This window comes from Brachyhypopomus gauderio, chromosome 4 (genome assembly GCF_052324685.1).
Source record: "Brachyhypopomus gauderio isolate BG-103 chromosome 4, BGAUD_0.2, whole genome shotgun sequence".
In the NCBI taxonomy this organism is placed as follows: domain Eukaryota; kingdom Metazoa; phylum Chordata; class Actinopteri; order Gymnotiformes; family Hypopomidae; genus Brachyhypopomus; species Brachyhypopomus gauderio.
In genome coordinates this window covers 20,780,069-20,792,413 of record NC_135214.1, presented here as the reverse complement: position 1 = coordinate 20,792,413, position 12,345 = coordinate 20,780,069, and the positions used below count along the sequence as shown (strand labels likewise).

The 12,345-nt window shown below is 38.3% G+C and overlaps 1 protein-coding gene across 2 annotated transcripts in view; it reads right to left on the bottom strand.

The window, feature by feature from the left end:
* Window positions 1-365: 365 nt before the first annotated feature.
* Window positions 366-12,345, bottom strand: part of ralgps1 (Ral GEF with PH domain and SH3 binding motif 1) — a 109,986-nt gene continuing 98,006 nt past the window's right edge. For both annotated transcript variants that reach the window (XM_077002981.1, XM_077002982.1), the window contains 3 exons: window positions 1,655-1,760; window positions 1,293-1,384; window positions 366-1,082 (listed from right to left, as the gene is read on the bottom strand). In XM_077002981.1, coding sequence (XP_076859096.1) covers window positions 1,053-1,082; window positions 1,293-1,384; window positions 1,655-1,760 — 228 coding nt within the window. In that variant the 3' untranslated portion in view covers window positions 366-1,052. The remainder of the gene's footprint in view (window positions 1,083-1,292; window positions 1,385-1,654; window positions 1,761-12,345) is intronic.

The window sequence follows — 12,345 nt, the reverse complement described above, 5'->3', positions numbered from 1 at the left end:
TATATTCAGATTTTTTGCATGTATTATGCTCTTAGGCTGTTAATATCCTGAAGGATTGCCAATGTTCAAAGTGGAAACCTGAACCACCGTAATTGTTCTATTGTCACACATCACTATCAGGGTACTCCATACTTATATAGCTTTCTTGCTTCACAGAAAACCCACACAAAGTCAAAATAATTATTACATTCATTATAATACAAAAATTATAATTTTGGCACTTGTTCACATGAAAACATAAATTAAACAGCATTATTTTATACACAAATTTGAATTTTGACATCTTTCACATGGAGCAATATGGATGTCCAATGTTTTATAAGGGTGTCATATTCATTCAGGTAACAACCCCCCCCCCCCCCCCCCCCCCCCCTCCCAAAAAAAAAAGCTTTCAGGTAGAATTCATTGTACACCTGGTATCATCCTTGCCCTTTTGTTGTAGGTAAGAAGATCCTTAAGATACAAGACTGGACTGGTAAGACCCAAAGCAGTTTGAATGGCCAAAAACACCATTCACTGTTTATTTCCTGGAGTTAGAACTGGCTGAAACCAACATTCTACTCCAGTGCGGTTGAGTTTCTTCCAGGAATCTCTGTGAAACTCATAAATCCTGGATTCACAGATAAGGTAATACTTGTATATATTACGACCATAAACCATTTTTAGACAGCTTCATTGTAGACAGCTTCATAGTATCGATAGTTTAGCATGAGTGGCTTATTTCACACAGCAGTACAGACAGTTGTCATCGCAGCCTCCTTCTTGTGAGATACATGTTCATAGAATCAGTTCCTGTCCATGACAGTCTGAGTCTGTTATGGTTTCATCTTCATTTCCTCTGTTCTTCTTCGGCACATTCTCCATAAGACTTCTCCAAAATTCCATAGTTCCCATCACTCGATTAGCACAAGAGCCCATGAATACTGAACCCTGATCGACAGGGCTGCACTGACACAAGATGTAGTACAGTGTAACACCACTGAACAACTTTGTTCATTGTTTGAACTTTGTTCCTCACGACTGCTCCATTTTCTGTCCTTCTTAGGTGGTAGTTATTCAAAAGACATTAAGTTGGCTGGTATCTGCAAAACAGAATGTTATGGAGGTCAAGTAGAAATGTAGAGGTTACATTTTTTAAAACATGGATCTCACTGAAGAAGTGTAGGCATCCTAAAAACACCTCTTACTATAGCTTTATCTTAAATTAGCACAATAATAATTTCAGTTAATAATGCATTTGTTCATAGTCTTGGATATTCTGTGGCTAGAAGCATACTTGTTTGTGAGTTTACCTGTGGTCGTACGCTCCTGCAGGCCTCGGACAGGTGCTTATGCCATATGATAGCAGAGAAGCGAGACCCAGTCTGGAACTTGTAAACATTACCTGGAACAGACAAACATGTATCCAGATATTTATCATATGGAAAACTATAGAGAACAAAATCAGGGCAATTAAATGAAAGGAAAGGGAAAGATTGTGAAGCACTGTCAACAGTACATACATCCTGAACGTGTTGCTTTTAATGGAATGAATTTGACAGTTTAATCAAATTGTTTCTCATACTGATATGAGGACAGCTTTACAACTACTTTTTAAAAAATTACTCTACATGCCTTGAGGCCATAAAAAAACAACCTGAAATGCCAACATTACCTTTATCAGGATCATTGAGCTGGAAAATGTTGGGGTGATCAGGGTCATCAGGTAGCACTACAATCCACCCTGTTAATGAGATCTTCTTGCATGGTCTGGATTTGTACTAAAAGACAGGAAGGAAGTTAAAACCAAGGAGGTTAGAAAAACTTCATATGGAATTGAAACCCTGTATCATAACTATGCAAACCTGTATTATAATACAGCTGTTGCATTTACTTGTAAGATGCTACACTGACCATGTCTCATATGTGGCACTAAGAAAGATAAATTATCCCTTAGAATTAATAATGAAAAAGTGATAGTGGAAGAAAAGCAGAACCATCAGCTGCCTCGTCCCAACTAAACGTGTTAAGAGTGCAGCAGTTATCTGGGTCCAGACCCACGAGGAGCAGCCTGACACTACAGAGGGCAGGACAACCACCGGCTGTTGCACAGAACCACAGGCCTAATGTAGTGATATAAAGGCCTAATGTAGTGATATAAAGGCCTAATGTAGTGATATAAAGGCCTAATGTAGTGATATAAAGGCCTAATGTAATCTAAAGGCCTAATGTAGTAATCTAAAGGCCTAATGTAGTAATCTAAAGGCCTAATGTAGTGGTATAAAGGCCTAATGTAGTAATCTAAAGGCCTAATGTAGTGATATAAAGGCCTAATGTAGTGATCTAAAGGCCTAATGTAGTAATCTAAAGGCCTAATGTAGTGATATAAAGGCCTAATGTAGTGATATAAAGGCCTAATGTAGTAATCTAAAGGCCTAATGTAGTAATCTAAAGGCCTAATGTAGTGATATAAAGGCCTAATGTAGTGATTTAGAGGCCTAATGTAATCTGAAGGCCTAATGTAGAGATATAAAGGCTTAATGTAGTGATATAAAGGCCTAATGTAGTGGTATAAAGGCCTAATGTAGTGGTATAAAGGCCTAATGTAGTGATATAAAGGCCTAATGTAGTGGTATAAAGGCCTAATGTAGTGGTATAAAGGCCTAATGTAGTGGTATAAAGGCCTAATGTAGTGATATAAAGGCCTAATGTAATCTAAAGGCCTAATGTAGAGATATAAAGGCTTAATGTAGTGATATAAAGGCCTAATGTAGTAATCTAAAGGTCTAATGTAGTAATCAAAAGGCCTAATGTAGTGATATAAAGGCCTAATGTAGTAATCTAAAGGTCTAATGTAATCTAAAGGCCTAATGTAGTAATCTAAAGGCCTAATGTAGTGGTATAAATGCCTAATGTAGTGGTATAAAGTCCTAATGTAGTGATTTAAAGGCCTAATGGAGTGATTTAAAGGCCTAATGTAGTAATCTAAAGGCCTAATGTAGTAATCTAAAGGCCTAATGTAGTGGTATAAAGGCCTAATGTAGTGGTATAAAGGCCTAATGTAGTGATATAAAGGCCTAATGTAGTGATATAAAGGTCTAATGTAATCTAAAGGCCTAATGTAGAGATATAAAGGCTTAATGTAGTGATATAAAGGCCTAATGTAGTAATCTAAAGGCCTAATGTAGTAATCTAAAGGTCTAATGTAATCTAAAGGCCTAATGTAGTAATCTAAAGGCCTAATGTAGTGATATAAAGGCCTAATGTAGTAATCTAAAGGCCTAACGTAGTAATCTAAAGGCCTAATGTGGTAATCTAAAGGCCTAATGTAGTAATCTAAAGGCCTAATGTAGTGGTATAAATGCCTAATGTAGTGGTATAAAGGCCTAATGTAGTGATATAAAGGCCTAATGTAGTGGTATAAAGGCCTAATGTAGTGGTATAAAGGCCTAATGTAGTGGTATAAAGGCCTAATGTAGTGATATAAAGGCCTAATGTAGTGATATAAAGGCCTAATGTAGTGATATAAAGGCCTAATGTAGTGATATAAAGGCCTAATGTAATCTAAAGGCCTAATGTAGTAATCTAAAGGCCTAATGTAGTAATCTAAAGGCCTAATGTAGTGGTATAAAGGCCTAATGTAGTAATCTAAAGGCCTAATGTAGTGATATAAAGGCCTAATGTAGTGATCTAAAGGCCTAATGTAGTAATCTAAAGGCCTAATGTAGTGATATAAAGGCCTAATGTAGTAATCTAAAGGCCTAATGTAGTAATCTAAAGGCCTAATGTAGTGATATAAAGGCCTAATGTAGTGATTTAGAGGCCTAATGTAATCTGAAGGCCTAATGTAGAGATATAAAGGCTTAATGTAGTGATATAAAGGCCTAATGTAGTGGTATAAAGGCCTAATGTAGTGGTATAAAGGCCTAATGTAGTGATATAAAGGCCTAATGTAGTGGTATAAAGGCCTAATGTAGTGGTATAAAGGCCTAATGTAGTGGTATAAAGGCCTAATGTAGTGATATAAAGGCCTAATGTAATCTAAAGGCCTAATGTAGAGATATAAAGGCTTAATGTAGTGATATAAAGGCCTAATGTAGTAATCTAAAGGTCTAATGTAGTAATCAAAAGGCCTAATGTAGTGATATAAAGGCCTAATGTAGTAATCTAAAGGTCTAATGTAATCTAAAGGCCTAATGTAGTAATCTAAAGGCCTAATGTAGTGGTATAAATGCCTAATGTAGTGGTATAAAGTCCTAATGTAGTGATTTAAAGGCCTAATGGAGTGATTTAAAGGCCTAATGTAGTAATCTAAAGGCCTAATGTAGTAATCTAAAGGCCTAATGTAGTGGTATAAAGGCCTAATGTAGTGGTATAAAGGCCTAATGTAGTGATATAAAGGCCTAATGTAGTGATATAAAGGTCTAATGTAATCTAAAGGCCTAATGTAGAGATATAAAGGCTTAATGTAGTGATATAAAGGCCTAATGTAGTAATCTAAAGGCCTAATGTAGTAATCTAAAGGTCTAATGTAATCTAAAGGCCTAATGTAGTAATCTAAAGGCCTAATGTAGTGATATAAAGGCCTAATGTAGTAATCTAAAGGCCTAACGTAGTAATCTAAAGGCCTAATGTGGTAATCTAAAGGCCTAATGTAGTAATCTAAAGGCCTAATGTAGTGGTATAAATGCCTAATGTAGTGGTATAAAGGCCTAATGTAGTGATATAAAGGCCTAATGTAGTGGTATAAAGGCCTAATGTAGTGGTATAAAGGCCTAATGTAGTGGTATAAAGGCCTAATGTAGTGATATAAAGGCCTAATGTAATCTAAAGGCCTAATGTAGAGATATAAAGGCTTAATGTAGTGATATAAAGGCCTAATGTAGTAATCTAAAGGTCTAATGTAGTAATCAAAAGGCCTAATGTAGTGATATAAAGGCCTAATGTAGTAATCTAAAGGCCTAATGTAGTGGTATAAAGGCCTAATGTAGTGGTATAAAGGCCTAATGTAGTGATATAAAGGCCTAATGTAGTGATATAAAGGTCTAATGTAATCTAAAGGCCTAATGTAGAGATATAAAGGCTTAATGTAGTGATATAAAGGCCTAATGTAGTAATCTAAAGGCCTAATGTAGTAATCTAAAGGTCTAATGTAATCTAAAGGCCTAATGTAGTAATCTAAAGGCCTAATGTAGTGATATAAAGGTCTAATGTAATCTAAAGGCCTAATGTAGTAATCTAAAGGCCTAATGTAGTGATATAAAGGCCTAATGTAGTAATCTAAAGGCCTAACGTAGTAATCTAAAGGTCTAATGTAATCTAAAGGCCTAATGTAGTAATCTAAAGGCCTAATGTAGTGGTATAAATGCCTAATGTAGTGGTATAAAGGCCTAATGTAGTGATTTAAAGGCCTAATGGAGTGATTTAAAGGCCTAATGTAGTAATCTAAAGGCCTAATGTAGTAATCTAAAGGCCTAATGTAGTGGTATAAATGCCTAATGTAGTGGTATAAAGGCCTAATGTAGTGATTTAAAGGCCTAATGTAGTGATTTAAAGGCCTAATGTAGTAATCTAAAGGCCTAATGTAGTGGTATAAAGGCCTAATGTAGTGATTTAAAGGCCTAATGTAGTGATTTAAAGGCCTAATGTAGTAATCTAAAGGCCAAATGTAGTGGTATAAATGCCTAATGTAGTGGTATAAAGGCCTAATGTAGTGGTATAAAGGCCTAATGTAGTAATCTAAAGGCCTAATGTAGTAATCTAAAGGCCTATTGTAGTGGTATAAAGGCCTAATGTAGTGATTTAAAGGCCTAATGTAGTAATCTAAAGGCCTAATGTAGTGATTTAAAGGCCTAATGTAGTGATTTAAAGGCCTAATGTAGTAATCTAAAGGCCTAATGTAGTAATCTAAAGGCCTAATGTAGTGGTATAAAGGCCTAATGTAGTGGTATAAAGGCCTAATGTAGTGGTATAAAGGCCTAATGTAGTGATATAAAGGCCTAATGTAGTGGTATAAAGGCCTAATGTAGTGGTATAAAGGCCTAATGTAGTGGTATAAAGGCCTAATGTAGTGGTATAAAGGCCTAATGTAGTGATTTAAAGGCCTAATGTAGTGGTATAAAGGCCTAATGTAGTGGTATAAAGGCCTAATGTAGTGATTTAAAGGCCTAATGTAGTAATCTAAAGGCCTAATGTAGTGGTATAAAGGCCTAATGTAGTGATTTAAAGGCCTAATGTAGTGGTATAAAGGCCTAATGTAGTGGTATAAAGGCCTAATGTAGTGGTATAAAGGCCTAATGTAGTGGTATAAAGGCCTAATGTAGTGGTATAAAGGCCTAATGTAGTGATATAAAGGCCTAATGTAGTGGTATAAAGGCCTAATGTAGTGGTATAAAGGCCTAATGTAGTGATCTGCTGCTCTCAGGATGTGTGTGTGTGAACCAGCCGTAATGTGGACAAACTAAGAATCATAGAGGACGCAGAGTCCAATGCAGATAATGAGCAGTCAGACAAACAATAACTTCATAGTCATGGCAACCAGAACTTCACCACAGTGTGGTACAGCTGCACTGCAAGAAACCCCAACAACAAAACACCTGGTCCAGATAGTTAAGACAGCACAGAGAATTGTGGGAAATAGTGAGAATTTATGCTAGCTGACAACATGAGAGGGCTAGCAACATTTAGACTCAAACCCACCAGATCACAGACACTGGGTCTGTTCGAAATAGCCTACTACATACTACTGGCGTACTGATCGAGCCCCAAATCAGTATGCCGTATGCAGTATGTGACCAAAATGAAAATTTCCAGTACGCGAAACATACCCGGATGACCTACTACTTCCGCAAAATATTCCAGTACGCGAACAGAGCTATCTTCGTGGTGTACTGCATCCCATCATGCAACGCGGCCAGTTTCATGTCGTCCGTAAAAAAAAAGCATGGTGGACGATGTGGAGCGAGAGTGCGAGCATAAATTTATGTATATTTTTCATAAAAATCTGCTAGATAATACATTTTGTACTGCTCACTGTTTTAAAATAAGAAAATGCACTAAACCGCTAGCTAATCAGTCCTTCTTTAGCTAGCTAATTAGTTTTATCTTAGCAGCCTCTAAATATAGGCTAAAATATGAATGCCATAAAAATGAATGCCATAAAGGTAGCTGTTAAAATCTTTTTTCTCTGCCATCTCTCGTGGTATCTTCTAAAAATCGGCAAATAGTCCGCCATTTTGAGACTTCAAAAGAATCGCTAATTATGGGTGGTTACACGTTCACGTGACTCCGTAGTATGCTTTGATTTTGTCACATACTGGAAACTGTACTGCATACTACTACGAGGACCAGTATGCAGTATCCAGTATATACTGAGTCCAGTATGCAGTATCCAGTATGTAGTAGGCTATTTTGAACAGAGCCACTCTCCCCCTCCTCATCAGGCAAAAGATCCAGGACACACTAATAAACAGAGCAACAAAGATGTAGTCTTCATTACACCCCCCCCCCCCCCATTACACCCCCCATACATACACCTGAAGCTGCTAAAAACTCATAAGCGCAAACAAACCAGTCTGTCTTACCCACACACCCTCCTTCCTCACCTGTTTAACCTTCATTGTTTGCACTCCGCAAGTATGCTGGGTAAATATATTAGGCAAGGCAAGTGTATTTATGCAGCACTTATCATATACTGGAGTATCTCAAAGTGCTTCACAAATGAGAAAATACAAACACATAGCAGGACAAAACTACAAATTAAACAGATATATGGTTAAAAATGAACAGAAATAAAAATAAATAAACACACCAGAACTTTCCTGAAGTCTATCACCTCAGAAAGACTAATGCAAAGACAGCTGACCCGTCAAAAGAAATGAAAACTGCCAAGTAGAGTCTCTCTACACTGGTATACATGTTTAAATAAAGCAGCTAGTCTTACTCCTTACTTACCAGTTTGGCACATATTCATAAAACCAGCGTTTACTGGTAGTGTCAATGCAGCTTTCTGTCAACCATGTGACAGTAAGAAAAACGTCTGAATTATAATGTCATTACCTAAAATGCATTTGTTGGCTAGATATCTAATATTAAGTTGAGCTAACTTTATAGATATCAAAGGAGCCCTTGGGACTGTCTGGGGTTGTTGTGACACAGATAACAGATTAGACTGGTTTACCTCATATGTTGAATACTTGAGACTTTTTATTTCTAATCAACACAAGAATATAAAACACTCAGGAATTTTGAGTCTCAGCTTATTCTCAGATCAGTTTTCAGTATAGCTACTGTTGCTGGGCCCTGTACACACGACAGTGCTATCAGTGTTTTGTTCCCTGCAGCTGCTATCAGTAACATGCCCTGAACATTCTGTCCTCTGTGCTGCCAGAGAAGGACCAGGCTGTCTCTGAAGGTGGTGAAGCGGTCTCAGAGGTGGGGGAACGGGGTGGAGGTGGAGATGGAGTGGGAGCTTAGCCCCCACACACCAGTTCCCAGTTCCTCTGGTTACATCACACCAGTTCCTCCATACACACACCAGTCTTATAAGTCTTATAAACACATCTTCTAAATAATATAAATGTAAATGCATACAGTACAGGCCAAAAGTTTGTACACACCTTCTCATTCAATGTGTTTTCTTTATTTCCATGACTATTTACACTGTAGATTCTCACTGAAGGCATCAAAACTATGAACACATGTGGAGTTATGTACTTAACAAAAAAAGGTGAAATAACTGAAAACATGTTTTATATTCTAGTTTCTTCAAAATAGCCACCCTTTGCTCTGATTACTGCTTTGCACACTCTTGGCATTCTCTCAATGAGCTGCAAGAGGTAGCCACCTGAAATGGTTTTCAGGTTTGTCTTATCAGGGTTCATTAGTAGAAGCTCATTGAGAGAATGCCAAGTGTGTGCAAAGTTATTTCTCCTTTTTTTGTTAAGTACATAACTCCATATGTACATAACGCCATAAGTACATAATTCCATATGTGTTCATTCATAGTTTTGATGCCTTGAATGATGGGTTGTTCTTCACCTTTTGATGCCTTCACCTTGCCAGTGAATCTACAATGTAAATAGTCATGGAAATAAAGAAAACACATTGAATGAGAAGGTGTGTCTAAACGTTTGGCCTGTACTGTACATACATCATACATCTGAACCTCCACAACAACCTCCACAAGTCATCGAAAGACCTTAACCGACTTAACCGAAGCTAAGTATCTAAGTATCTCAACATGTCTGAGTCACTTGTTGCTTGTGCGTGAGTGTGGCATGTATAGCTACTCTTCTTCTAAAGTGTAGATTAATTATTAGCATGACCGAGAAGATTTCGCGTTTAGAGGAGCCCATCCGGGCTTTAGAAAGTCCTAGGGAGTCGGTAGCACCTTATGACAATGGTCAAGAGTTGATCCGCACCTCGAGCCCTTCGCGCTTCAAGTACGGCTCGGCTTGACCCGCCATCCCTCAAGATTCATGGAAGACACGCGACAAGATGCTTCTCTGTCCTGGCTCCCAGATGGTGGAATGAACTTCCACTGGCTATCCGAACAGCGAACTCTCTCACAGTTTTCAAATGCAGACTGAAGACCCATCTCTTTGTAAAGCACTTATAAGCACTAATCTACTGAAGCATTGGTATAAATCGTAATTGCACTTTATCTCTGGGAACACTTGCTAGTTATTGCACTCATACTGCATGTAGTCTTGTAGGTATTTCAGTCTTGCTAGGTATTGCTCTGTCTAATCTTATATTTTGTTGTTTTCTTTCTAGGTATCAGCACTGGCAACTGTTTATGGCAGTGCTTGAGCTCGAGTAGTTTGGACTTAAACCTGTTTATACTAGATAGAGATGCATATTCTGACTAAATACTTAGCACTTTTGTAAGTCGTTCTGGATAAAAGCGTCTGCTAAATGCCGTAAATGTAAATGGTAGTGTAGGAATAGTTAATGGGGACTTACAAACCAGAGCCGAGGCCAGGCAGCAGACACACAGACTAAACCGACTGTCTGCGAGCTGCAGGGAGACGTCACCTAGGTCACACCGGATTAAAACTGTGTCTGTTCCTCAAGTACCAAAAAATAATGATCGCAAAGTTAGTAGACAAAATTTAATCAATGTTAAATTCAATTAGGCCTACGCTCCCTCTGAGAGTATTTTAATCCTGAAACTTGGACTGCTAAATAGCTAAAGCATTGCTTGTTAATGAAATGGTTACCGATCATAATCTATGCATGTTTTGCTTGACAGAAACCTGGACCCGACCAGACGACTATATGTCCCTAAATGAAGCTTCTCCCTCTGGCAATAGATATGTCCATAACCCCCGTCCAAATGGTCGAGGAGGTGGGGTCGCCACAATATATGACTCCGATATAGGCATTTCTCAAAAATCTGGCTTCAAGTTTAATATTTCTGAACATCTCATCCTCACTGTTTCAAATTTATCAACCAACAAAAGCGACGTAGTCATTTATGTTAATTACTACCGACCCCCTGGTTCATACTCTGAGTTCCTGCAGGACTTTTTTTGGACTTCCTGTCTCATGTAGTGTTATCAGATGAAGGTGATTATAGTTGGTGATTTTAATATCCATTTTGAGAATATATGTGACTCTTTTAGCATAAACTCTCAAGCAATTCTTGATTCAGTGGGTATCACTCAGAATGTGGTGGGTCCTATGCATAATTGTAGTCATACTTTGGACTTGGTCTTATAATTTGGTATTGACATATCCAGTTTAGCAATTCTTCCTCAGAGTGAGGCCGTTTCTGACCACAGCCTCATAACGTACGAGTTGTGTTTAACTGACTGTATTCATCGGCCGCCCCGCTACCAAATTAAACGAACTATAACACCCAGTACCATAGCCGCGCTCACTGATATTTTACCGGGTCTGACAAACATTGGTCCACCTGTAGCTCTGAAAGGACTAGAGCGTTTTACCAAGCACGTCGAGACTTCTCTTCGTACTTTAGGCAAGGTTGTGCCATTACAATATAAGAGAGCCACTGAGAGAAGAATAGCGCCATGGTACAACGAGCACACGCATAGTCTCAAACGAGCCGCGAGGATCCTGGAGCGTAAATGGTGAAATTCAAAGTTAGAAGTGTATAGACTATCATGTAAAAGCAGCCTTATTGAATATAAGCATGCCCTCCCTCCGGCTTTAATAGAAAAACATAAAAACAATTCAGGACTCCTTTTTAAAACTGTTTCCAGCCTTACGAGGAGTCATGAACAAAACAATTCTCTTATTCCACTAGAGTGTAGCAGTAACAATTTTATGAAATTCTTTAATGATAAGATTGATAAAGTTAGGGAAAACATTAGTAATGCTATCTCAGAGCCTGTCAACATGCCAATGCACCTTGACAGCTGTCTGGTCAGCTCTGATGCCCTGTTAGAGTCCTTCTCCCCAATTGGTCGTGAGGAGCTTATTTCACTGGTGAAATCTGCTAAACCCTCCACATGCTGACTAGATGCTGTACCAACCCATCTACTTAAAGAATTACTGCATAGCAATGTAGAACCGTTGCTTACTATAATTAACTATTCTCTGTGCCTGGACTACATTCCCAGTTCATTTAAACTAGCAGTCATCAAGCCGCTAATTTAAAAACCTGGTCTTAACCCTCAGGAACTGTCCAACTATAGGCCAATTTCTAATCTGTCATTCATTTCCAAAGTTTTAGAGAAAGTAGTTTCTTCACAACTCTCTTCCTTCAGAGTTATTTCAGTCTGGATTTAGAGCTCATCACAGCACTGAAACTGCACTTACTAAAGTACGGAACAATCTCTTAATATCCTCTGATAAAGGACAAATTTCTTTTCTCATACTGCTAGACCTCAGTGCTGCTTTTGACACCATTGATCATAATATCCTACTTAATAGGCTGGAGACACTCATTGGCAGGGTTGCCAACTCTCACGCATTGAGCGTGAGACACACGCATTTGACTGTTTTCACACGCTCTCACACCACACTTACGATTTCTCACGCCGAAAAAAAAAAGTAGTTTATTTACCTCTGATCCACATCTATGATTCAATAAGTTACTAGTTCGCTTTGGCGAAAAACACCGGCGATCGATCAATCGCGATATAATACTTAATTTGTGTCCATTTACAACCACCCCACCCCCGCTAACTATTTACGTTCGCCACCCCCCAGCCAGTTTCAAATCTCACTCCAAGTGAGTAACCCTGCTCATTGGGATAAGAGGTCAAGCACTCTCCTGGTTCAGGTCCTACCTGACAGATCGTTATCAATTTGTACTAGTAAATAATGAATGCTCAGCGCATTCTAAGGTAAAATATGCTCTGACTGGAAAGCAATGTCTCAGTGAGCCCTCATGCC